This window comes from Columba livia, chromosome 1, assembly GCF_036013475.1.
Source record: "Columba livia isolate bColLiv1 breed racing homer chromosome 1, bColLiv1.pat.W.v2, whole genome shotgun sequence".
Classification (NCBI taxonomy): Eukaryota; Metazoa; Chordata; class Aves; order Columbiformes; family Columbidae; genus Columba; species Columba livia.
Window position 1 is genome coordinate 174,175,871 of NC_088602.1, and position 27,480 is coordinate 174,203,350.

At 45.1% G+C, this 27,480-nt stretch overlaps 1 protein-coding gene across 50 annotated transcripts in view; it reads left to right on the forward strand.

Annotated features, from left to right (window-relative positions):
- RBFOX2 (RNA binding fox-1 homolog 2) overlaps nt 1-26,989 on the forward strand; it is a 172,505-nt gene extending 145,516 nt beyond the window's left edge. For 10 of the 50 annotated variants that reach the window (XM_065048024.1, XM_065048089.1, XM_065048029.1 and 7 more), the window contains 8 exons: nt 1,784-1,844; nt 4,190-4,243; nt 4,396-4,488; nt 5,597-5,729; nt 11,076-11,115; nt 18,611-18,699; nt 19,636-19,708; nt 20,697-26,989. In XM_065048024.1, coding sequence (XP_064904096.1) covers nt 1,784-1,844; nt 4,190-4,243; nt 4,396-4,488; nt 5,597-5,729; nt 11,076-11,115; nt 18,611-18,699; nt 19,636-19,708; nt 20,697-20,741 — 588 coding nt within the window. In that variant the 3' untranslated portion in view covers nt 20,742-26,989. Of the gene's footprint in view, nt 1-1,783; nt 1,845-4,189; nt 4,244-4,395; nt 4,489-5,111; nt 5,180-5,596; nt 5,730-9,318; nt 9,383-11,075; nt 11,116-13,674; nt 13,718-16,097; nt 16,175-18,610; nt 18,700-19,635; nt 19,709-20,696 lie in introns of those variants that run through there. The other 40 variants (XM_065047983.1, XM_065048000.1, XM_065048051.1 and 37 more) reach the window with 22 other exon arrangements.
- The last annotated feature ends 491 nt before the right edge of the window (nt 26,990-27,480 follow it).

Genomic DNA, 27,480 nt, shown 5'->3' on the forward strand with positions numbered 1-27,480 from the left:
TCTTTTTTTTTATTATTTTTTCTTAAAATTACAAAAAAAGAAAAAAGCAAAATTAAGAAAGAAAAAAATCCATCTGCCATCTCACATTAACACTACGAAATGTGATTTGACTTGTTGTCCCCACCCACCTCCTTCCCCCTTCTCCGCCTTTTATTTTCAATGCTGTTGAGTAATGCCGCCTGGACTTTGGATGTACATATCGTTTTGTAGCAGTCTGAGCTGTTTGATTACTGACTTCATGGTGATTTCCCCTTGCACATCTTACTCAGAGTTACTGAACTCCAGTTTGGCTGGTTTTTATTAATGCACCCATTCCCTCTCTCCTGCCCCTTCTTTCTGCTGCTCTCTCTTTCTGAGACCTGTTTGTAGCTGTTACTGTTTGTTTTCTCTCTTTTTCTTTCTCTCCCCCCTCCCCGGTTTATTTCTTTACTCGGTTAAATGCAGCTGTTGGTCTCTTTGCTGACTGGTGGTTTCTGATCGGTTCTGGCAATTTTTCCTTTAAGTGCTTGTGTTGCACTTTGCTGTAGCAGCTGATTTCAGGCACTCGCTCCATCTTAATGATTGTCTGTGAGACCCTATCTCTTCCCTCCTCTCCTCCCCACCCCTGAATCAATTGTGGTTGTTGTTTTGGTTTGTTTTTTTTTCCCTCTTTTATCTGTGTGTGTTTAACTGCATGCTCTCAGTCTCATCATTGTTGTTTCCCATTCTTTCTTTTTAAATGTGTAATGTTTCTATTGTTTTGGGGCTGAAACGAGAGTAAATGTAGCTCCAGACTCCCCACCCCACGTACTCTCCCCATCCATAAGCCTCAAGGGCCTGAGGCAGCTTTTATTTTTATATCCATTTTCTTCTTCACCTTGGCCTCAGTTCCCATTTGGCATGGGTTTTGATAAATTATTGATGTTGCATAAAGACTTCACCCTCCTTGCAAGAACTTTGAGGCTGTCTGACACGGGGCTGCAGTAACTTGGCTTCCAAACTGGTCCATCTTTTCTTTATCAGCACCATCTCTGTGGTAACACCCCACTTGCTTGAGCAATCAAACTGCTTGGAACTATGCAGAGCTCTGTAAAGAGGGTGGAGGGCGCAATAAAACTGAAAAAAGACCCAGGTGTGCTGCTATGTATTTCTGCTTTTTGCTCCATGAGATTTGTGACAAGGAAAAAAATAATCTGGAAAAAGATTTAGAAGTGATGGGGAGGAGATTGGTGAATGTACACCATGCAAACCATTGGTGGCATTCCAGAAATTTCTTCAGGCCTTGGGAGTTCAAATCTAAAGTTGTTGGACTGCGGGCTACCTTTTTCTATCTAAAAATGTGCCTGCCAGTGACCTGCTGGGCCCCAGTCCTAGCGGTGAGCTTGAGAAACAAGTCAGCCTGTGCGCCACCTGGTTCAGTTGCCCTGCTCCGGGCTGCAGAAATGATCGCTGCCTCTTGAACAGAACCCGGACAAAACCTCCGAAGTTTTGCCCTTTTCGTCAATGAGCTGAAAGTCAGCATACGCCAAGGGGTGACAGGGCGGCAGAGAATCTGCACTTTACTCTCGTTGGCCTTTTGTTTAATGCATAATTTTAAAGTGCCATGTTTAGCTTTAACTTTTATAATTAAATGGCAACTGTTAAAAGTAATGTAAAGGTTGCATTATTGTAAATTTTTTTAATTTTTTTTTGTTTTTGTTAAGAGAAGTATAGTGTGTGTGTGGGATCTGAGAGCTTTCCACTGTTTTCCCTAACGTCTTGTACTTCCTTCCCTCTCCCCCCACCTTCCCTTTCTTACTTTCAGGTTAACAATGCCACTGCGCGAGTGATGACCAATAAGAAGATGGTCACGCCTTATGCAAATGGTAAGAGAGACTGTTCATACTAATGATGAGCTGAAGGGTTTGAAGAAAGACAAAATGGAAAAGCCACGACCTCTCCTCAGAACCAAAAAACCTAATTTTTAGTGGTTTTCTTCAGTATAATGGTTAAACATTTATGGAGGAAGGCCATTTTATAGCTGGAGAAGTGGAGACAGGAGTAGTGGCCAAGCTGGTAAAGAAGCCAAGGACTGATGGGTTTCCTGTCGCTACTGCACCTGGTGCTGTACAGTGGGATATGCAGCGTTCCCGATCCTTACTGCCAACATGTAGATAACTAAATGTGTACGCAGAAGCATAACTTAGGATACATAAATGGATATATCTCAGTTCAGACTCTAACAGAAAAACTACAGCTGTCCCCAGGCAGTCGGGAAAACAGAGGCATTGCACTGCTTGTTGCCTCACTTTTTGCTACAGACCGTGCCTGTGTTCAGTCATTTTCCAGTGAACCTGAATAGAGAAAGACCAAGTTGTCTGGGTAATGAAGAATCCTGTTTCATTGGGATATCTTGGTTCTTCTGTCTGTGCAGTAATTTTATTGCATAGGCATATGTAGCATAAAAAGTCATTCTTCTGACAGAACTGAATGCTGCTTTGATACATAATTTGAATCTGGGTTTTTGTCCTGAAACAGGCAGAAAAGTTATTTTTGGTCTGAAAATGTTCCCAAATAGCTTCAACAAGGCAGGAAGCTGCATATAGGTAGTTGCTAGTGTGAGAATACATTTTGATTGCAATGTTGAGGTTCAGAAGTCAGAAGATACAAATTTTGTTTGTGGCTCTGCTACAGACTGGTTATGAGGCTCTTGGCTGGCAAAGCCCTCTCTTTTTGGTTACAGAACTGGGGCAACAGAGGCAGGCAGAAAGGCTGGGATTCTGAGTCTCAGTGTCTGAAAAGAACCAGGAGATCTTGTAGTAAAATGCAATGCAGCAGCAATGTTCTGTCGTCCTGAAAACAAGGGCAGAAAATGCATAGGACTATTTGGTAACAGAGCTTGGCTTACATAGCAATGACTTGTGAAATCCTGATAACGGGCAGGAGTATTTTGCTTTCACAGCCTGCCATTTAAAGCCAGCTTTAAAGCTACACAAAGGTATTTTAGTATTAGGCCAGACTTAAGGCATACTGATGAGTGGTTTTATGACTGTTTCCAAATCCCAGTCCCCTTGCTGCCACCACTCACTGGAGTATTTTGCCATCAAGGTGGGCAGCGCAGCAGCAGCAGCACCCCCAGTCTTGCGGAGGGAGCACGCGTTGCACCTCCTGTTGATTCTCTGCCAGCAGATGAAGGGGTGGTGTTGGTGGGCTGCAGTTCACAAAGGTGTTTGTATGATTTCTAGGCTGGTTAGTGGTGTTAAAACACAGTAAGTACATCAGGACTGTAAGACAGAGGAGGGGTATGGATTTATTTAGATAAAAATACCGGTATGATTTGCTAGCTGAACAGCCGAGATCATTCTTGAACGGAGTGCTTTGTGGAAACGAGCCCAAATTGTGATGTTAGCTTTACACCCCTTGCTTCACGCCCCACATAGAAAGCTGGGGGAAAGACAGATATGTTTCTAGATCTGACTGGGAAGTGTGTTCCTCTGTGTACCCCCATGACTGCTTTAAGCACTATTCTCTTGTAGGTTTTATGTTGATGACTTGCAGTTCCTGCCAGTTATCCAGATTATATTAAAATCAATTCTCTGTGAAGGCTTTCACCTGAAAAGCAGCATAAAGACGACAGGAAATACTAAAATAACACAGAAGAAAATGTGAGATGAATAGACCAAATTGCTTTTCTGCACCATAGTCATGTGATTCAGTTAGTGAGGGAGTTCAGACACCGTTGCTTTTTAGCAGGTCTCTAGCAAATAAGACAGAAGGCTGTTTGGAGAATTTAAGGCTATAAATTGATTTGCCCGGGGTGACAGTCTGGGCCAGTGGCTTTAGAGAGCTTTGCGATCCGCAGCGTTCCCAGTGAAAGCAGGGAGGAGCTGGCAGCAAGGTTCATGCAGAGAATGCAGGGTCGCAGGGCGCTGGTTGCAAATATGCATATAAGGTAGTTGGCATTCCCTCAGCGGTGCCTCTGCCCTGCTGCGGATCAGCTGATGTTTTGCTGTTCCCTCCAATACAGCGACCTGTTCCTAGAACTTGACATTAGAAGAAAAAGGCAGTTGGCCTCCATCTACACCAAGGGGGATTTGAGGCGAAGCAGAAATTGGAAAGAGCTGTGCATGTGAAGCTGGGGCACACGCAAGAGACCGTTCCCCTGCCCTGCGCTGCCCGCTCCTTCTCTTGGTGTAGATTTTGGCATTCACTGCGGTCTTTGTTGTTTCAGGTTGGAAGTTGAGTCCTGTGGTTGGAGCGGTGTACGGCCCTGAGTTATATGCAGGTAGAGCTTAAGTAGACACTTCCACTTCTGCCATTTAACTGCAGTGGTGTTTGTTTATGTTCTCAATCTGCTGTTTCTTTATAACCTTTTTACTTTGTTTTGTTTTGTTTTCTTGTTTTTTTTTTTTTCTATTCTTTTTAAAATTAAATTAGCATCCAGCTTTCAAGCAGATGTCTCGCTGGGCAATGACGCCGCAGTGCCCCTGTCAGGAAGGGGGGGTATTAACACTTACATTCCTTTAATCAGTAAGTAGCCCCCTTCGGCCCTATATTGTTAATGTGCTTGAGTTAATGATGACTTGTTACCCTTCTTCTCTTCAGTCTGTATAATATATACTTGAAAGGATGGGTCTAGCTGGGAATGAGCTAAAGTGTACTGTGCAGTGGCTGTAACTTATTCATCTGCAGTGTGTTTCTGTACTAGCGAATGGGTCTTTCTGAGAGACAAGGAGGCTGCAGAACAAGGGGAGGGTGCGTGTGAGGAATAGGCCATTCCCTTCCTCCCCTCCCCCTTTTGAAAACAGAGAAACCAAACAGACAAATCCATAAAGTACATATTATACAAGCTGCTAAACCGCGAGTCTGCAGGGTTCCCAGTGGCATGCACCTCGATGCACGTTGGGTTGGGTTTGCGCCCTGGGACTCCTTCCCTCTTGGTATCTGCTTATTACGTGTTTGCAGATGCCTCTGAGGTTTTTACATCACTTCATCATGAGCCAGTTTACTTCAGCATAAAGCGTAATAAAGCAGGCCCCAGTATACATGGAGCCAGTTATTGGTCATACTTGTTAAATGAAGGTGGACTCTGAGTAAACTGGCAGTTTATGGGAAATTTCTGCTGCTGTTATATGGGCTATCTTGTCTTTCAGGCTTTAAAATGAACATACAGAGCATTGGGTGGCAAAGAGTGGGAGGGGAAAGGAGGGAAGAGACTGATGTAAGTTGGTTGACTTTAAGGGCCTCTTGACAAATTATTTTAAAGAGCCTCTGCAGTTGTGGAAGAGCCGCCTGCTATATTGATAGTAACTCTCTGCGCTTCTCAGACTTTAACCAGACTGCATGGTGGTGTCAAAAAGGCGGGGGGATTTGTACCCTGTTTGTGGTGGGTGAGGCATGCCCAAGCATTAACCTCTTGCATGCCAAACCTCTCTGCAACCCCTCTTCCCCCAAAGGCCCTGGTGTAGCAGGAAGTACGTATGGGATGCTTGCTGGGTTATAAGCATGCCCCTCTGCAGGACTGATGCAAAATGTCCCACCGCTGTGGAGCTACTGTCTCACTTTGTTGGAAGCAGAGGGTTCTTCTCTGGGCAGGAGCTCAGATCCTTTTCACCCTCCACCTTGTCTGTCTTTACAGTTCCAGGCTTCCCCTATCCAACTGCAGCCACCACAGCAGCCGCGTTTCGGGGAGCCCACCTGAGGGGCCGAGGAAGGACAGTGTATGGGGCAGTCCGAGCGGTACCTCCCACAGCCATCCCTGCCTACCCAGGGTAAGCACTGGTCACGAGAGCAGAGTGCTCTGCACAAACATGTCAAGTATCTGATTGGATAATCAAAAAATAGCTAAACTTGTCTGGATGGTGAGAGTCAGGATATTGCTAGTGCCAGAGCATTCTGCACACGATGGCATCCAGTGGGGGCAAATCTAAATTTTTTTCATGTTAAGTTCTTGACTGAAACAATTCTCAGTACTTGCAGCAGCTTAAAGCGCTGATGGATTCCTTCTCATAATTTCCAATTTGTCTATGTGGTATTTGTCATCCATTCACCCAATATGTTATAGCACTGCTGAGAAGGACGCAAAGAGAGAAGGTCTAAAATTTCCAAAAAGGTTCTGCTCTTTGCACTCCATTTGTGTTTTCATATCCAGGAATGAGGAGTATTATCCATTACTTCATGCCTCACCATCTGGCAGTAGGACACAGAAGAGCCAGTTACCCACAATGGATTTGCTTTCTTTGTTGGAGACGGTTTAAAAAGGTTTAAAACAAAGATTAATCAAGTCCATTAATTTAAAGTTGGGAGTGCTTGAACTATAGGGAGAACAGAAGTGCAGTGTTCTTCTAACTGTTGTATGAAGCAATGATGGCAACGGTGAATGCGTGGCCTTAGCATTCTTTGCCCTCTGAGTTTCCACTAGTAATGCAGTGGAATAGATGCTGTTACAAGAGAGTATTCTGCTGTTGAAGAGTACAGGGAACTAGGTTTGTATGTGAGGTTTAGTTTTGGGTTTTTGTTTGTTTATGTGTGATGGAATGACAGATAATTCAGCAAATCCCTTCCAAACTATCTATTTTTGTTTCTGATTTTGAGGATGCTTTATTCATATTGCCTGTATCTGGAATTTTACTTGCATATTTTCCAGGCAACATTCTCAGAAAGAATAGGAGTAGAAATTAATCTTCTAACATGGAGAAGTGGACTTGATCCTTATTTCCTTTAGACTAGCCCTGGAAGGGAAGAAAATAAATTTTCTTTCAATAAAAAGAGAGGTGGAAGCCACACACATCAGTGCAAGGAGTTGGCCTGATATATGCTGAGTAAGCTTGCAGTTACCTTCTGTAGCAGGTTAAGTGGAGAGGGCTGCTGTGACCCTTTCTTTTTAGAGTCCAATCTGATGTTTAAAGTGGAGCTCATGGAAGTAAACTTCAGTTGTCATATATCTGTGTAGCTTTGCTCACCAGCAAATCCATCAATATTTGTGTTTAATTCACTGGAAGCCTTTAAATGAAACCTCTTTCCTGAACACATTGGCCTTCCAAGCAGAGCGTTTCTTCCAGGTTATCAGATCCACCACTTCTTGCCATCGCTCCTAGTTCATATTCTATATTCTCTAACCACAGCCTCTGACCTGCAACTCCTCCCTCTGTCTGTGGCTCTGACAATGACCCAGTCCAGTTTCATTAGTAAGTGCTCCGCAGTGAAACAGAAGCGAAGCCCAGCTGAGTGCTGCCGTCTAGCAGAACACTGAATACTTGCACCAGGCAGGGGGATGTGCTCTTCATCCCTGGGAGTGACGCCTGGAGCATTCCCAGCAAGAGGCTGTCACATGTGGTGCGCTGGGAGGGACTCTGGGCTTTGCCTTGAATATAAATCCAGCCTGAGTCTCATATAAAGGGTGTATTTCCATTTGGAATATGGGCCAGGGTCCAATGATTATCCCTTTCAAATATTGTCTCATGACTCTGTTTACTTACGTTGCATTTGTCTGACCCTGCTGACTGATTCCATGCCTTTGTGGGTAACCTACTATCCAGTAAACATTTGCAGGGCAGCAGTAAACAAGGCATGGTCACAAGTGGCCCAGAGCTGTCCCCAGTCCTAAGCACTAGGATGTAATGAACTAATTCTGGTGTTTATTGTCATCATAGTCTGAATCTTTACAAGACATTCGGTAGAGGGAATTTGATTTTTTGTGGAATAATACAAAATGTGCTATTCAGTTCCACGTTGCAGTAACCTGTAGGACAGGCACCTCTCCACGTGGGCACTGTGACCTCCATGGAGTCAGGAGCAGGCACATACTCCTGACACCTTATCCTGCATCAATTGCTTTCTTCCTGGCCAGTGGAAAGATGACACCGTAAGATCAGTCAGCAACACATGAGTGATCAAGTCATAGTGAGTAATGTGGAAGAACACAGTAAAGTAAGCTGCAGGTTAACTGTAACCTGGTAGGAAAAATTGGTTTTCACAAACCTCAGTGGTGTTTAAGTTTTAAGTTACAAAACTTAATGGTATCACTGCATTTGAGAGCTTAGCAGAATTCCAAAAACACAGAAGGTAGATTAATAAAAGCTTGTTGGAATTGCCATACTGGATCAGACCTGAAAGCCATTTAGGTTAGAGGAATTTTTCACGGTGCCTAGTGCTAGACACTCCAGAGGAAGGTGCAAGAAATCATACCATTCTTAATAGTTTTAACAATTATTTCAAGAACTCAAACTGGGATTCACTATTGCATATGTGGAATGTACATACTTACGTACAGACACGGACATTTATCCAGGGAAGGTTAGTCATACCGTAGAACGCAATTGCTCAGACCATTGGAGAGGATGTTAGTCACCTGAGCCTGACCCCAGAATACAAATGCAACCTTCAGTTTATAACTGAGATGGCGTTCAATAGGAGTATGGAGACATTGCAACATCTGATATATAGCGTGAGTAAAACCTGTGCTGGAATATTGCCCTGATTTGTAGCGGCCATGCTTTCTAAACAAGAATGTTGACAAATTACATTTCAGACCAAAAGCTCTAAGAATTAAGTCAAGGCCTGAAAAAAACTCACCTCCTGTAGAACTCTCAAAACTAAATAAGCTTGATCAATTTTATTTCTCCAACTAAAGTGCTATAATAAAGAATAATTTAGTTTTAGGCCTGTAAATATATAGAGGATTCACTGACCTGAAACCAAAAGTGGATAAAAGTCAGAGTAGATATGAGGCCATAGGGAGCTTTAGGGGTTTGGAGTGTTTTTTTGGTTCCTTTTAGAACAAAGTCAACTGTTGGTATACCTAAATGATATGACGGCTGCTTTACAAAACCAGCATATTTCTTTTTCTCGTGGGTGTGTTTTAGCTCAGCTAGTGGGCTTTTTGCAGATGCCACTGAGATTTGATAGGCTGCCGGGCTGCTTTATGCTTCTGATCAGTCTACATAACCAGAATGGCCTCTGTGGTTTTCAAATGAAGGAATTCTCTCAGTTTTTGCTAGCATTGAGAATCACAAATATGGATATTCTAGCATATAAATAAACCTTGCTAAATTTCAGCCCTGGCAGTTGGTGTCAATCAAGTCCTAACTGAAGGAGAAACGAGGATGCATGTGTGCTTGCTTGGCTGGACTCAGGAAGTCTCACTCTTACCTGTTATTAGTGTTCCTTGCAGTTTTCTCTGGAGAGCTGATGTCAGCATCCCTTGCTGACAGGATTCTGTGTTACAGAAATAGTGGCCTGATCCAATGTGGTAATGCTTATATTCATCCAACTGATTGTGTTCAGGGTAACTGTTAAAACTGCTAACCTGTTCGTAAACCAACAGTCACTTCTTCTGTCATGCGTTTGCCTTTCCTGCAGGAGCAGGTGGAGTATCACTGCTAAAACACTCCTGGTCCTAGATAGAGAACCCAGCAATGTAAGTCACTGCCCCAGGAACCAAATTCTTTGTTATGTGATTGTCAAAATTTAGCTTCAACAAACATGATCTTATGGCCTGCTTCTCCCTGCTGAAGTGGCTCCCCTCTTCCTCTAACAAGGGTCTCTATCTTCACATCTGCTCCCAGCGCTCTTGGAGACCGTAGTAACTCTGTCCATTGGGAATGGAGTGTCCTTTTCCTGGGGAAGGCAGCAAGACTAAATTATTCAAGCAGGAGCTAACACTGCAACAGATTTTTTTTTTAATTTTGTTTTAGTTTTTAGTAATAGCATGCAGAATTTTGGCAAGATCTGCTGGGCTTCTTTTGTGTGTGCGTGCCTTACAATAGATGGGTGTCTGAGGGTGGCAGGCTCTTGGCAGCATTTCACATTCCATCTGATAAGTAAAAAAGCGATAACCAAAAGGAAAGCTTCCATACCTTCTTTTTCCTTAATGCTACTGGTAAGTCATGCACATCAGATCCATGGACATCACAGATGGTGGGGGCTAATGCTTTTTTAAAGCCTTGAGTGAGTTTGTGCAAAGCTATTCAGAAGACAAAGCAGGAGGAAATCCCTCATTGTGAAGCACACCTGAACTCAGATGGGTGGGAACATCCCCTCTATTCCTTCCTCATCCTTCCCCTGACCCCTGTCCCCAAAGAGAGCTGCATGGCCTTACCTAACGAACGCCCTGGTAAGAGTGGCTCTTTGGGAACCCCAGGCTCTGGTTTGACAGTTTTCCTGCTTGAAGTTCTGAGAGAAAGAAAACTATGTCTTAAAGCAGAAAAAGCACCATCCAGTGGAAACCCTTCCAGTTGCTCCTCTCTGCTACAAATAGGTTGTTCCTACCAGGGACTCCCACTGCACCTTTCAATTCTCAAACCTTGGACCAGTCACCTAACCTTTTTAGCTCATTATCTCTGCTTGTGAAAGCAATGCATTGTGGGTATTTTTGGTTTTTTCTTTTTAATTACATTTCTCTGTGTTTACTTTGATCAGAATTGATTGACTTGTTTTCCTGAGGTGTTGCATCGGTTCTTTATGATGCTGAATAATAATACTTTGCATGCTTGTGTGATGAGCCAAATCTTATCGCATGTCTAATGTGCAGGGTAAAAGCAGGTGATGTATGGATGTCAGAAACAAAGTCATGCAGCCCTGTGAAGCTCAAAATACATAATCATACACAACTCTCTGAAACGTGCTTTTGACATAGGTGACTACAGCCCCTGTGGGATGCCTTCTGAGGGGCTCTTTGATTTCACAAGCCCACTTCATGAAGCCAATGTGTCCGTGCGTTCAGGGGGTAACTAAAATCATTCCAGGAGAATAACCAGAGTGGAGGTTTCTAAACCCTTGTTTCTCTTCTTCAGGACATCAGATTTTTTTGAGTCTATTTTTATTGTACAAGATGGTGGTTCCCCTCCCTCTCTCCTTTGCATACTGTCTCCCCCTCTGCCCACCCTCTGCCCCTTTGCATGCCATGGAAGATGACTTGGAGCCGTCTAGCGTGCGTGCGCACACACATTCTCTTGCTGATTTGCTCCTGCCAAAAGCCCAGGTTGTGGATTCATACATCACCTGCCTGTGTAAAACGCATGTGCATGCTGCCGTCCTCAATAACCGGAATGTGTTTTCTGTTCTTTTGTTTTTTGTTTTTTTGTTTTGTTTTTTGTTTTTGTGTGGATTTTCTGCAGTGTGGTTTACCAGGACGGATTTTACGGTGCTGACCTCTATGTAAGTACACACACCGGAGCCTTCTCGTCCCCAACCCCTGACAAGCCAGCCTTTTTTTTTTTTCTTTTGGTTTGTTGGTTTGGTTTGGTTTGATTTTTTTTTTTTTTTTTTAAATATCATTTACTTTAATTTTCTTCTTCCTTGTGGATATATATATATATATTTATATATTTAGGAATGCAAGCATGCTTCTCTGTCACTGCGCTTGCCCCTGGGTGCAAGACCTAAGCCTTTGGGTTTCCTGATCATTGCCAGGGTCAGTTTACTGGGTGTCCTGTCCCCCACATGCACACTGCTACTAATCAACCTGAGAGATGATTAGCAAATTGAAATTTCTCTCAACACTTCTCTCGTGTACATAATTTGGATATGAAAATAACAGGACTGGTTTAGCCTCAGACTTTCCCTTTCCTTCTCCCCTTCCACCCTCCCTTTTCTCTCCCCTCATGGGGCCCTTTCAGGTTTGATTTGTGCAGCCCACACTAAACTGAGCGAGCTGTATGTTTAAAAATGTTCATATGCCACTGGGATGTGGAGATTATCCCTTTGGGGAAGACACTGGGCCTGATTAAAAATGGAGACTGAGATGCTAGAGTGAAAACTGACATCTCATTTTGCTGTTAGAAATGGTACCTAAATAGACTAGGTTGACTCGCCTCTTTGGGGAATTGTAAAGTACAAATATGTGGAGATGTTCGGTTAGAAGAGTCAGCAGCCTCCTCCTGTCTGGGAATTAGTTCTGATACCACGGGAGACTTTGTCCTGTCATTGTCTTTGTCCTACCCAGCTAGTCTGTATTGCAAATCTCCAGGGCATCTGTATGCATAGGTGGATTGTGGATGGAGGGATTCTGGCTGGCTGGTGAGAAAGGCAGTTTCCTCTCTGATGGAGAGCAGCTGTGGTAGGAATATGCCTTTCAAAGCCAAAATTTTCAGGTTCGCTACTGCCATCACAGCTTGTGGCTTGCCTGGTTCTAACAGAGTTCCCTTTTGTGGTATTGTAGGCACTAGCTTTTTGGAGATGGGGAGGTTTCGTGTTGGGTAGTGGCACAGTTGGCATGGATTTCACATCCCCACTCCTTTGAAGGTGCTGCTTCTGACATTTATGTAGACAGCCATGGGGTTAGACTCAAGATGGAGTTAACTCTTGGATTTTGTTGATTTGTATAGAGGGTCAAGTCTTGCAAAGGCACTTTTCCCAATACGGTTACAGCAGTTGAAAAACACGCTGTCCGAGCATACAGAGATGGGGTGCATTTCTTCATTCTTACATATACAATCATCTGCACTGCACAGTCCTTTAAAAATTTATCTGCGTATTCAAGCATTTCTTTGTAAAACTGTGTCAAGGATTATAAACGGTTCTGGGTTTCCTGCCTCACTCCTAAAATGCTAGCTCTACCAACTACTGACTTTGCTACAGCTAGTAAGGAAGCCAACGAGCAATGCTGAGTCCCTCTTGCCTGATGGTATGGCATTTAAGTTGCTGTCATGTTGAAAGGGAAGCCTGACCAGGGTTACTCCCTATTTCTTTTGAGAAAGCTCCTTCAGAGCTTCCATTGGAGGTGAGGAGGAGAGGCTTATTTAACATGTTTTATGGGCAGAGATTTTGGTAATGAAGAATGCCCATAACCACGTGGTGCTGCAGTGCAGTAGCATCACGTAACAAAAAACCGAGCCCCCAAATCAAGTTAGAGCTGTTAGGTAGACTTCTGATGACTTTGCTGTTGGTGGCTCTGGTCTCACTGTCAGAAGGCAGGATGATCGAAGAGGAGACTTATCAAGGTAGATGGTGGTGCTTTTTCCTATGTTATTGCTGCCCAGGTGAACATCAGGAAAAAGTTACCATAATCCAAACATGAAGTTACCTTTTGAATTTGCTCAGCACAGTGTCACTGCAGTGTCCCTGTGCCTCACTGATCTGTCGTGCTTTTCACTGCAATGCTGTGAAAGGCTGGTCCTGATGGTGGAGGGAATGACAGAGTTAGGACTAGGGGGAGAGTTAAATTGAGGTTCCCTTTGGTCTTCTAAGTCTGTAGTGTTGTGTCAAGGAAGGGTGGAAAGGATCTGAGCTGGCAGGAGTGGTTAGTGGTACGCCAGATGAAGGGGAAGTGTCCCAAGTTTGGGCTGTTTTTTCCACATATATGCTGTGCACCAATTTTCTCATTTTCCTCCTCCTTCTCCTCTTCCTCACTCCTTTTTTCGTTCCTGGGGCAACCATCCTGGTAGCATTTCTTCTGTGAAGAAGGCATTCCATCTCTTGTTGGATGCATCCCATACTGGCAAGACACCTGAATTCATAAACAACCTGCCCCAGGATGCAGAGGGCTTCATTTCGGCTCATAAGAAAGATTATCTTTCTTCTACAATGGGGTCAATCTGGGTGGCGGGGGGGAAACCCAAACAAACCCACTCATGCGAAGACTGCTCCTGCCTGTGAAAAGCGTGCTTGCATCCACTGGAAAGAAAAGGCTGGTGAGCCCTGCCGTGGGCTGTTTGTATGATTGTTTCTTTCCACAGCTGTGTTTTTTTGAACTGCTCTTCCTGTGTTCTGTTATAGAATAGTCTTACAGGAACCAATCATTAGCGCTAAAATACCTCAGGTAGGAGTGCCAGTGTGACCTGCCAACCGATCAGATTGTGGATTGCAGTGGAAAAAACTGAATTATACTAACCATTCCAGCACCACATTAGAGATGGGAACAGAGGCTTTTTTAGGGCAGCGCAGACTCCTGTGTGATCCGAGCCCCTGCTGTAGCACGGTGGCATGTGTCCAGATTTCACACCGAGTGGCACTTCATCCAAAACAAAATAATAATATAAATTAAATGGAAGGGTTAACAAGGTCATGCTTGTCCCATTACCATGTAGAAGCACCTGCTGCAATGGACACTGTTGTCCTGTCACCTCTTTTAATTCATTCATGCTCATTCCTGGTGCACTTATGCCAGCCTTCTAATACAGAAATACTGGAAACGGTTCCAGCCCTTTCTGCTTCTTAACTTATGTTACAGGGCATTTTGGGGGTGGAGAAGACACATTTGAGATACAATAACTAAAAGATCCTAAAACTGGGCTCGCTGACTAAACCTGGCACGTGGTTAAATGTGTCTACCTGGTACCATGAGTTACACGTTTCTCCAGGGACCTGGGAATGTTGTGTCTTAGTGATGTAAAGACTTCAGAGTAAAAAGTGCCAGCAGCGCACGTGTGCCTGTCTAAGGCAGCAAGGGAACAAGAAATGGGAAGCTGATACCATAGGATACACTGACGTAGTAAGCTGTAGTTTTGGATTTCCTCATGTTCTCTTTGGATTGATCACCTAATATGCACCTGAAGAGTGGAAGAGAAGCTGGATTGACTTTGAGCTGAACTGTATAGTTTCAAAGTGCTCATTTATCTACATTAATGTGCTCAGTAATTGGAATGCTGCTTTAGCTGGGACTGCAGCTTCCTGTATATGTTGTTTTGCCATGTTTGTGTTACTTCAGAGGTTATATGACAACATTGAAAAAGCTGTCGTCTAATGCTAAAGGAGGAATTTTTTAAAAAAATGTTCTTGCTTCATTGATGAGCCAAGGATGGTAACATCACAGAAGAGTAATTTTTAATTTGTGATTTTGTGAATGCTTGGGCAAATACAGTTATTTGGCAATTAAGATCTAGAGGCTGAAGCACTGCACATTCACATGGGGAAGAGGGTTTAGCACAGCCCCAGCAATACTGCCAACATATCCAGAGAAGTAGAATTTGAATTAAGATAAGCAACATTTGGGTTGTGTGCATCTCTCTCACGTGCTCCCCACACTGTCCAAAAGACTGTACCAGAAAGGGCTAACCTTGATTTATACAGTTGTTTTGGTTGTTAATCAGTGCCCAGTAAAAATGCATAAGCCTTTTCCTTAGTTGCCCTGTTTCCTTGTCAAGGCAGTGTTTAAACTGTCCCTTTGATAGAAACATCTCTGACTCAACATCTTTGCCAGAAGCTCAGCCACACTCATTTTTTTGAGATGAGGCTAAAGATTTTAAAAACTGAACCTAGATGGGTAAACCCATCCCTGTGAAATTACTTAAATAGATGGAGTGGGAGTTTGCATGGCTGTCCTGGGTTTTGGGGACTGTGCCACTTGATGGTGTCTTCTGTTGCAGTTTGGCTGTGGCACTGGAGGAGTGTGGTGCAGCTAGCAAGGGCCTTTTTTTTTAATTATTATTTTTGGGGCGGGGGGGGAGACACGATTGTTCGTGTTTGTTGAAGATGTTCTACTCTGTTACGGTTTATATTTACTAGAGTGTCCAAAGTGAGTGGCATCAAAAATCACTAGGGGTGGTAAGACCGTGTAGGTAAGGTTACAGATGAGCTCTGCATACCAGTTAAACTTGTGTGTGAACAGGTATAGCAGGAGAAAATAACTAGTACATTAGACAAGCTGAGCAAGGCTTTAGATGCATTGACGGAATTACAGGTGGGTCCTGGGTTATGGAGAACAGGAGCATCAGCTGGGTAAGGCGACCTGCACAGTGTCTGCTTTGCTCTGGACTGGTCCCAGAGCTTGGTGAAAGCATTTACGAAATAATGAGTAATAGTCGCAGCTTTCCTCCTATTTCCTTCACCCTGTTTTGGTGTATTTGGACCTGCTGGTCATGCTAAATACATCCCTGTGCCAGAAATCCCCCAGCTGTCCACACTCATTGCTCCTATGACAGGAATGTACCATGGCCATTATAATCCCCATTTTTGGTTTTATTTGAAGTACACGCAAGTAGAATTCGCAGACTGCTTTGAAATGAGCGGGTCTGCCTGTGCGTGTGTTACCCCTATACTGTTATTTTTTTTTTTTCTTTTTTTTTAATTAACAGTAGCTTCAATTTTGCATCAGTGCATGGTTAAAAAAGCAATACACATGTCAGCTATTTCTTAACTTCATTTCTCCAATGAATTATTTCTCCTGTGTTTTTTTTTTTTTTTGTTTGTTTGTTGTGCAGTTGACTGAAGAAATGTTAACATCCCGCTCTAAATCTCTCAGTGGAGTCTCTGTTCCCTTCTCTGATATAACAGATGGGTTATTGCTTGTTATAATTATTAACATTGTGGTGTGGGACAGGGCTAGGGTGGGAGCCATTTCGGGGGGCGAGGGCGGGAGGCTGCGGGAGTTGTTAAGGTTGGAATGTTAACTCCAGTGGTGACTGACTGTCTCCGTAATAGCAGGTTGTTGTGGCTGCACGCTCTAGTACTTGAGGCTGTGTACTTCACTGAGCTTGTGGTAGAGCCTAGGGCGAACTGCTGTCCCAAGAGAATGCTGGGATGGATAGAACTAGCCAATATGAGTCTGAACGTGGTGACTTTGCTGGTTGTTCTAGCTCCAGATGTCAGCATGCTTAGTTTTTAATTTTGATTAATAAATGTTACGCCATTCCCCCTCCCACACCTGATTCCAACCCTTCTTTTCTTTTCTTCTTTTTTATTGTTTTGGTTTGGTTTGGTTTCATTTTCCTTTGAGAGACATGAGTTAAAAGAGAATTACATGATAACCCTCTTTGGTTTCAAACTGCATCTCGCTGTCATGTTCAGAATATGTGCCAGGCGCATTTGAAATGGCTCCTGATCTGAAATGTGGCTGGCAAGTGTGGGACAGAGTGGGAATCTGGGTGCGCACTGAAGCCAGCTGCCCTGAGGAGGGTTGTGCCAGGCAAAAATGCCTTGTGCCCAAGTGACAGACCCCATCAAGAGTTCAGGAAGCTCCTAAACTTTAGGGAATACCACAATGACATTGGTATCCAATTTTGTCTTAATTTAGTGAGGTCAGTGAAGATGTGATTTGGATTAAGGCTGCACCTCATTCATCTCATCTTCATCATGTTTTGGAGGTGGGAGTAGTGGTGGTGCAAAACTGAGCCTAACCTCACCACACTATAAATCCAGAACACAAGGGTTGGAACAGGTAGATGAGATTACGAAGGCAAAACTGTGACATGGCATCTCTTTTCGCGCAATGTGGTGATGTTTCAGAGGTGTAGATTTGTGTTACTCTTTCTTCTCTTAACTAGAAGATTGAAGAGGCTGTAAATCCCCCCGCTCTAGAGCAGGAAATGGTCCTCAGACATGTTTTGGATAGCATGTTAGCCTTTGTGGGGCTAACACAGGCCCCACAAAAGCAACCAAAATTAATTTAAAAAATCATTACTTCTAATTTAAAAGCTACCTACCCCAAAACTGAGCATTGCTGAGCAAACACACAGTCCTGTAGTAGAGCTGATCTTGTACTCTTAGTTACGTATAGGGAGAAGATCTATAGGGAATAAGTGATAGAGGTATGTTGAGCTGATGGTGGAAGTGAAGAGCATAAGTCTGCCCTTCTGTTAATTTAAAAGAAAAAAAAAGCCAGAAGCAATCTGGTGTTTTCTGGTATTATTTATGGCTCATTGTGTTTCTAGCAAATCAAAGCCCCAGTTCATTTACCATTCCCCCATTCAGAGTTAATGAAAACGTGTGCAAAACTGTACAATAAAGAAAACTCTAACCTGGGCTTCAGAGCCCTCTTTTCTGCCTGCCGTGCAGCCTTTGCTCCTGGAAGTCCGGAATGTGGCTGGCCTCCCTCCTGCATTGCTGCCCGCTGTGCAGAGCCACCTGCCCCAGCCAGCTCTTCTCGCCACAGCTCCCTGTGGAAGTTCCAGGAGGAGACTTGCAGCTCTTCCTCTCACTCAGAGTTCACATTTTGCCAACCCAGCTGCAAATATGTTTTTAGTAACTACCTCTTAAGTAAGCATTATAAAGACTTTAACTACAGGTGTGTAGCATGGGCAGAAATGCAGCAGCAATACAGACTGTTCTGGCATAATTTCCCCTGACTTGTTTCCTTCTTACATGCAGGGAGGGGAGAATGGTCTGATTGATATCAATGTCACTTTGCTTGTTGCCAGCCTAAGACCACCAGGGACTGTCTTCTCTGACCATCTCTTCCTGATTGCTTTTTAGCTTCTCTGACTGTTGATACTGGTATATAGCTGGACCAAATTAAATTCTAGCCTTTTGGGTTTCCCAGGCTTAAAAAAAGAGAGGGGGGGAAAAAGCAGAAATTTCTCTGAATGGTCTTCTTTCTAAAACACACACTTCATGGAAAGTACCACCTACCTCCGATTTCCCCAGCGTAAGAGAAAGGGGACATAAAAATTACATTGCATGCAAGATTTCAGCTCTTTTCTGGTTTTCAGTTCCTCCACACCAAATTTAATTTCCTGCAGGGATATAACCGTGGTCAGGCTTGCTTTACTTTATTCCTTCTACTAAATGGGGTAATAGAAGAGTCTTCATGGTCCTTCTGAGGAAAGGAATATACATGAGTAAATGGGCGATGCTTGCGATAGACATGACATGGGAGCTGATGCAGTTTGAAACACTTCCTCTCCTTGTGATGTGTGTGACTTTTTTAATTTCTATTTTTTTATGCTCTGCGTGGGTGGACAGGTATCTGTAAAGTCAGTTCTCTTCTCTCCTGCAGGGTGGATACGCAGCCTACAGATATGCACAGCCTGCTACTGCAACAGCAGCCACGGCCGCTGCAGCCGCTGCAGCAGCTTACAGCGATGGGTATGTAAGGGGGAGGTATCCCCTGGGGCTAGCTTGCTGTGCTCAGGGATTCAAGGAGCACTGATCCATCACAATACTTCTTTTCCTGTTTCTTGTTGTACTCGCACACGCACACATGCATGCACAACGCGACATGAAAGACGTGAATGCACAGTTTGTCTCTCTGTTCCTGGGCAGTATTGTCCTCTGGTGTATGTGAGCTGGCACAAACTCTGGCCTCTTCCCCATCCTTGTGATTCTCTGCACAAAGGAGCCAGTGTGGTTACGGCCTCGGAGTCCAAAGACCTGGCGTGCCTTGCCAGCTCCTTGCTCTGCGACTCTGGGCAGGCTGGTTAATCACCGGGTGCTTTTCTCTCCCCATCCATAAAGTAAAAATTGCTCAGCTAATACCATAGTCAAGGATGCTTTAACATGCAGCTCTGTATAGATACAAAGGATTATCATCATCACAGTGCTTGCCTTAAGGTTTTTCATCTCCTGTGCAGCAAGGCCATGTTGTAATCCTAGAGCATGCGAGACCATTAAAATTTATACTCCCTTCTCATTCTGGAGAATCTCTCGCTGCTTTCCATTTAGCAGCTGTTAGTGTGCCAGTAGCACTAGTGCCAGCAGTCACTCTCCTACCAAATTGCATCATGCGAGGTAAGGGATGCATTAGCTGTCATTTCAAAGGTGCTCACCTCTTTCCTACAGGTTAAACTCATGGTTTCTGCCACATTCCTCCTTGCAGGATGTTCTCTTGCCCATCTCATATGATGCATGGCAACATGCCCGTAGGATCTCTTCAAAGAGGGGCCACCTGCGTGCATGTGTGTGCATGTATGCATACATGCGTGTAGAAGGGCATGCTGCTTCTTCCATTGCCTGTGGTCAGACAGCTGTTTCTCTGCCCCCAGAGTGACTCTTTCTTTTATTTTTTGTTCTCCCTCTCTTCAGTTATGGCAGGGTGTACACAGCAGATCCTTACCATGCCCTTGCCCCTGCCGCTAGCTACGGAGTTGGCGCTGTGGTAAGTGGGATTTTCTTTCTTGTGCTATTTCTCATTTCCAGTATGGGGAACAGCTGTTTACTGTTTATCAGGTAATTAAACTTCACCCAGATTTGTTTGGGTTTTTTTTGAGGGAGAAGGCCCTTAGCTGCAGTGCTTGAATTCCTAGTTGTTCTGCATTCATGTGTGTGAGTGTGGACTAGGAAAAGAGCTAGGTTAGAGGGGACCAGTTATTACTTGGTATTGCACATCACCTAGTACAAAGGAGGTGGTAGAACAATGACCCAAAGTGTCATTCAGTGCAAAGGTGCTGCACTTGGTTCCCTCTTGCGCTAATGGAAGGATGCGGTGTCCTGCCTGCCAGCAGTAGTTACACAAGGGCAGGAATGAGGTGGTTCTGGCATCAGAGGGGAGTACAGCAGATTGCTGAAAACACATGCTTGCCCATCTGCTGTTAGCCAGTGCAGTGTCTGTGTTGTTGCAAAGGCTGGAATACAAATGCGTTCAGAGAAAAAGACACCTAAATATAGATACCTGCAGTGTAGCATCTCCATTTAAGCCTCAGTTCATCATGTGGATTCTCTTTGGGGCCAGTGAAGGAAAAGCAGGTACTTCTAGGATACCAGGTCATTGTGTCTTATTTTAGACCTTTACCTTAAGGTGAGGTGAAGAGTGTCTTAGAAGTCCTGGTCTCTGCTATCCGTAAAGGCAGCCTGTACAACTGGCTCAGAGACAGGACTCATGAGCCCCATTTCTGGTACTGAGGTCCCTTTGGCCAAGACTTGGCAAATTTACCTCCAGCTGGCTGGTCATGAACGTGTCCTTCTGAGCCATGTCTCTGGTTTTGCAGGCAAAGTTCTCCTCTCTTGCTTCTTAGAGGTGCTGATGGTGGCAGGTCAGTGCCAGGGCATGTCTCTTAGTCCTTCTGAGACCAATCGGATGCTGTCCTGAGTGTTTCTTCACAGTTCATCTCCTAACGACCTCTTATTTTCTCATTTAATTTCTACAGGCGAGTTTATACCGAGGTGGCTACAGCCGATTTGCCCCCTACTGAAGTGACGTGAGCCCCCTGCAAGTGGGACAGCCCCCCCAGTTCATGAGGCCTGGCTATTGCAATATTTACTAGTAGAGGAACTCTATAGCAAGACGAGGAGGAAAAACAAAAACAAAAAAAAAAAAAAAAGAGAAAATACTTTTTTATACCTCACTATGTTCTTTGAATATGTATTTTTTTTCCTTTAAATTTCTGCCTTTAATTCTTTTGTTCCAAAGATTGTGCTTTTTTTTGTTGTTTTCATTTTTGGGTTTTTTTTAACTGTGGTAAAAATAATGCATTTCTGTGTCTGTATGTTGGTGCATAGCTTATCCTACCAATCACGGAAAAGGTGATTAGCGCTAAGGAAAGCTGTTAGAAACTGATATCATACAATTAATCAGGAACACGCAGACAGAGTTACTTCCCTGGGTCTGGTGCTTGGTGCCTGTGAGACAGGAATACGTGAGGGAAAAGTCTCCACCTGCCATGTTTCTGGTCTGCAGAAGGAAACACGCTGTGGCTGGGACCTAAATGCTGGTGGGAAATAGTCATTTACATTTGGAAATGGGGGAAATGCAGAGACTTTCGTCGTTTTTTATCACCATTTGATGTGCACAGGTTTGGGACAGTTTCAGCAGTGTCAGGATTTTAGACTTGGCAAGAGAAGATTTCCTCAACCTGCCCAAAGACTTCGGCTGTTCTCTGCTGTACAGGGGACAAGAACTTCAAAAGGAGTTTTTGATGAGGATGATCTTTCCCACACATGTGCGACTTATTCTAGATGATTGTTGTCCATTGCTGATGGCTGTAATTATCTTAGTTTTTCTTCCTCCTTTTCAAGATCTTTGTCCCTTGCTGTCCCTTTCCTCCCCTTCTTTCCTCAAGGAGTGGCGGATGCAATGCAGCATCACACAGAGCACCTCTGTTGCGGACAGCAAGCGGTTAAACTTGCAGAGGTGAAACGTGTGCAGCCTTAGAGAGGAAGAAATCTAGCTGAAGATCCCCGCGTCAGCGCCGTGCTCGGGTCCTCTGAGGTCCAGCCTGCAAGGTCTCTCCTCCTGTTCATCCTGAGCTGCTCCGGCACTTTTGCAAGTAATCTGTTTAAAATGAGTGAGGAAAAACGAGTCATGTATAAGCTGCTGAGGCGAGGGGCAAACGTGGGTTTGAGTGGGGGAAGAGTCTTTAAATGTGATCCTGTAGTAGTTTTGCTTTGATCAGGAGTTTAAGGGGAGGCAGAAGCAGTTTTTGCAAGCTCTGAATTCATAGGAACTTCCCACCACAACCTATTGCAGGCCCTTACATAGTTGTGTTGGAGCCCTGGGGTCTGTTTTGCCCAGCCTCTCATAGAATGTTGTATACCTGGTCTGCTGAGTTCATATAAACACTACATATTAGAAGATTTGAAAGCAGAGAGACTATTTAAGGGAGGACTCCGTGACTCCCAAGACCATCTCCCTTCTGCTCTCACGTACAGTGATTTCACTGTGTTTCAAAGTCAGCATTTTTAGATGACAGCATGAGCTGTGTTGTGAGGGGGAGCTGCTGCTCTCCAGACCTCCCCGCTCAGCTGCTGGCTCCTAGAGTGCTCCCAGTAAGCCCCAGTGCTCAGAGGCAGGATCTCTAACCACAGGTTAGGGAAATGCAGAAGCGCAGTTTTATTAAGCTGCCTCGACTCCATCTATTGGTACTGGGGTGAGCTTATCCCCCAGAGGACTGTTTGGAGTGTGGGTTTGTTGGTGGAGCCTCTCCAACTCCAGCACTACACCTGCTTCTCCATCTACTGCTGACACCAGAATAGGAAACCTCCTGCATTTAACACTAAGCGATGTCGACAAGCAGAGCTGCTGGGGAGGTGTTCTGGCCCAACCACACGTTTTTGGTTTTGGTCTTCCCCAGTGAGACACGTGTGGCCTCTTTGTGCACAGCAGAGAGGAGGCACCTCAAATGGGAATGATGGGGAAGCCATTAGTTAAGCTAGAGACCCTGAAGCTATTGATCCTCTGGAAGAATAGCTAGATAAAGGGGACACCAAACTACCAGCCTGTTGGCCACCTTTTATTTTTTTTGTTGGTTTTGTTGTTGGTTTTTAACTTTTCTTTTCCAAGCCAAAGTTTGGTTTGTTTCTGTTATGACAATTTTTTTGTTGTTTGTATATAAATATTTTGGTTAGCTTGAAAATGGGGAGGGGGGAACAAGGTGTTGGGGCTTTCACAAAATCTAGGAACTGAGGGGGATGTGGGGCATTTGGGGGCTTTTGCTGTTTTATTGAGGCAGGGGAGGGAGGACTTGTGGTAGAAATAGTCATATCCAAGGGGAGCCATTTCCACCGTGGGGGAGCCAGGGGACTTCTGGAGCTGAGATGCAGCAAAAGCCTCTACTGGACTTGTTTCTACCCACCTGTGGGGCAGAGAGGTTGAGTGAGGCCACCCCTTCCCATCCTGTCCCTGCAGGCGGTTCCTCTTGCAGCAGGTCTGCAGGCTGCGAGCGAGGGGAGCGCAGCTGGCAGAGCCCAGCAGGGGCGGCTGCCGGCCCCTCTGCCCCTTTCCTGCCTTTCAGTTCAGCTGGTTCTGACTGCAGCTCCCGAAATCCAGATTCTCCCTCCCCGAGTACCTTCCCCTGCCCTGGTAGTGCTGCCTGCAATCCCCCCCTGCCACTTGGCCTCTCTGGGAGTGTGGGGTCCAGCCCCATTTCTGCAACTGAGCAGAGTCTATGCATGGCAGCTTCAGCCCACCCAAGTATATTAGAAGCATGAGGGGTTTAGTGCAGAAGTGCCCAACCTTTGCGGGGCTGTGATCTCCTGAGGTATGATCTCCGAGTAATACCCGCTCCAGACCATCCAACCTGATTCCTCTTGTATCTGAGCCCGACCTCCTCTGGTTGACCCCCGCCAGGCTCTTGCGGTGCGTTAACCAGTCAGTGTCTCCCCAGCTCCATAGCTAATGCTGCAAGATCCCCACCGAGGCAGGTTGCCGATAGCCCGGCTGCCTGCTCACAGCAGTGAGCTGCAGAGGGGACACCAGGACATGTGCATGGCGAGGGGACAGAGGTAGCTTGCTGGTTCCAGGTCTCAGGAGCACCACACCTCCCAAAAACTTGCACACTAGCTGGAATTTCACAGTGAGGTTTCTCCAGTGAGCATTGTGCAAGGAGAGCTCTTCAGCCTTTCTTCCCTCTTGGCAAACAACAGCTCTGGTTTCACTCAGATATGTTGTGAACTGGCTTGAGGTGTATTAGAGCAGCCAAGCCATGGCTATATCCATCTTCTGAAGAAGTGAGGACAAAGCCTATATCTCCCTATGCAAAATTAATTACACTTAATTAATTAAACTGGGCCCTGACTTGTTTGACCGATGGCAGCTAGTGCTTCTCCCTGAGATGGGTCTGCAGTCACAGGTCCCTCGCAAAGCAGGACTTGGCTTTCCGAGGGAAACCACAGCCTGGCAAGTAGCTTGCTGTTTGTCACCCTCTAGTCTGGTGGCATCTGGGGTTCCTCTTCAAGTAGAGGAAAGTACATTTCTTTAAGTGTTGCTGTTTGTACTGTCTTGCAATAGATGTGGCCAGCACGTGATATTATACTGATAAAATTTTGGATTGAAGAGTTGATATATTTAATGTGCTGGTCTGTCTTTCCTTGTGGGTACAGTTGTGCTGGTACATAGGTGACTTCTACTGGTATAGCATGTTCCCTACTGGGAATAAACTACATTGATGCCCAGCACGTTAGCAAAGCATTTTAACTGTCCCCACACTAGGAAGGCTGCACTGTTGGAGGTGGGTTACCTTTTCTAAGAAAAGCCATGACAGGACCTGGAGCCACCACAGAGGTCAGTATGAACCTGCTATAGCCAGTTATTCCCAGGTTAAGCAGTTACATGGATCCTGTGTCATGAGTTCAGACAGAGCCATGTTTTAAACGAGCTGTGACAGGGCTGTTCCAGTGCCCGAGAGTGCGTGAGCTCAGGAGTCGGAGACCTGTGTTTTGGTCAGGGCTCTGTCAGTGATCCTCAAGGGTCATCGTGAAGCAGTTGTCACTGCTCCAGACTTTGCTTCCCCATCCCTAAAGTGAAGCAAAAGCTTATCCCCTGTTCTCACCCATTGTGAGATCTGTGGATGTGAAGCGCACAGCAAGAGCTGAGGAGGGTTATCTCAATCGCTGGCTCAAGTACTAGTTGTGAAACGGTTAATTAAACCATTTCTTTGCCCAAAAAGAGACCTGGCTGCTGGAATTTCGATTCCAGCACCCAGAGCTTTGGCTGCGAGGAACACAAAGCAGAGGAATTAAAAAAGCAGAGCCTCATTATTACCCTGCTCATCTCTATCTGTATCTTCCCATCCTGGCCCCAGAGAAGGAGGCAACTGAAGAACACGTTGGGGGAGCACTTAGGAATTCAGTAAAGGGAAAACCAAAACCCAGCTCTGGGGAGTGCTTTTGCTGAGTCTGGCTCCAAAGGGAAAGCCCGTGGGCGGTGTGGCAGGCAGCCTGCGGCCCTCCAGCCTGGCAGGGTCGGGGAGTGCTGCCCTTGGTGCAGAGGGGCGATTTTTAGAGTGTGTTACCTGTTTGCACTGTTTTACAATAGGAGGGGGAAAAAAAGCCCGCCCAACCTAGTGAACAAGATGAACATCCAATGTAAACTTATTTGTGTTTTTATTTTGTCATGCTCTTGGAAAATGTCAAACATTTTGTAGTATACACCAGTGAGACTTGATTCTTTGTTGCATAAAACACTATTTTTGGTGATGTTAATGTCTAAAAAGCCCCTTCCCTCCATCCCCACCTTACTGATTGCCCTCTCCACCCTCCAACCCCGGTAAACTTCTCTTCTACAATGAAAACTCCAGTCAACAAGGCAAGCAGGAGTCTGATAGCCAGAGCGTGAAATGGGGCCCTTGTCAAGCAGGCTCTGGGGTTTCTCCCCGCTACATTTCCCTCTAGCCAGGAGTTGGCAGGACAAGCCCCCGTCCCGCTGCAGCACCTGCTTTGATGGCAGCCTCCAGGGAACTTGGGATGTCCAAGTTCCGTCTCTGTTGCTGCTGTTAACCTTGCAAGGCAACTTCTTGCCAGCGGTTGTCCTCTCCGGGTGGCAGCCTGCAGCTGGTCAGGGCTTGTGCAGGAGACAGGCTTCCCCCACTGCCTCTCGACTTGTGGTAGAGCAAGAACTCATCAGCCAGAAACCTTGCATGATTTCACCAGGAGATTGCTGGTGTGTAAAGCCGTCCACCCAAATATTCATTTGGCTGACAGTCAGCAAAATGCTGGTTCATCTTAGGAATGTTTTTTCTTTCTTCTTTTTTTTTTTTTTTTCCTGAAGTAGGTCAATAAATCTCTTGCCAGATTCCCAGTTCTCTGCTGGTGGAGGGGCTTGTTGCGTCCCCAAGGAGTGAATTCCTTACAGAAATTGGGCCTCTCACATTAATAGTCTCAGTTTTGGTCATGTTTTTCAATTTTTTTCTGTTCACAGTATTTTGTGTGTGTGCGTGTGTTGTAGTTTTGGCAGCTTGGTTTGGCTGCATTATCAAGTGACGAAATAATCCTCTTTTACCCCAGGGGAAATGATTTGGTTTTGAGTTTTTTCTTTTTACTTTTTTTTCTTTTTAAAATCTTAATATGATAAACCCTGCTTGTAAATAGCTGGAGCTAAAACGTGGGGCTGATAGCAGATGAGAACCAGGGCTGTAGAGCGATACGGAGCTGGCGGAGTATTTTACTGACCTCACAGGCTGATCTACTTGAGACTTGGAGATTTTCAGTGCAAGGCTGAGATGCCGCAGCACCTCCACTAGCAGCGATGGACTTGCCCCTTCACGCCATCTCCCCAGCACCTCCCATTGCCAGGTACCGCCGGGGAACAGGACGCGTCCCGAGTGGGATGCGTTCCCTTCCCCTGGATCATTTCCTAGGACGCCCGAGCCGCTTGCCCAGGGTCCCATTTCCCTGCTGACTCTGGAGAAGCAGTATCTGCATCCCAGGGCTTTGTGACAGCCTCTTAACTTCCCGCCCTCCCTCGTTAAGTATCATATTGTATAGTAGCTTTCAGACCATACAGTATTCATTGGGTTATTCCTATTATTATCAAGTAGCTGGAATTGTGAAGGTCGGAGTAGTTAGATCTTTAGCTTTTATTCCTTTTTTTTGTATTACTATCCATGTGTATAAATTATTGATCATGTTGCTGGCTTTTATAAACTCTAAGCAAGGGGGGAAACCCTTCCTAACCCTTTGCAAATGGTAATGAAGCACTGTTTTTAAATAAAAGTGAGAAACACCAGTCTGCTGGCTCCTGTGTGTCATCTGTTTTTCAGTGCAATCTGGATGAATTTCACTGTTGCCATGTCCCTGGCAGGTAAAACATACAGAGGGGACCGATGCTGGTGTGAAGAATGAGCTGGGAGAGAGGATCTTCTTAAGGATGAAGGGTGAAGCCTTGGCAGGGCTGGCAAAAAATCCCAGCCCTGTCTGTTCACACACTGAGCTCCCTGTGACCCCATGCCTTTCCCTGCCATCCTTTCCCATTGCTGCTTATTAGCAGAAAAGGGCCATTTGTTTGGTATTTGATAAGAAGTCCCCTCTCCCCCCCCGCGCCCCTTTTTCCCTCCAAGCCTAATCTGTGTTTAAACCTGTTAGTGTGGAAGGAGAGACAACCATTTCAAATTACAGTATCAGCATTTTCTTTAATGCTGTGTAGCCAACTTCCCGCTGTCTGTGTTAGCACAGGTTTAATAGTTAACACACACAACTGGAAGCCGGTGTTCTGTGCTC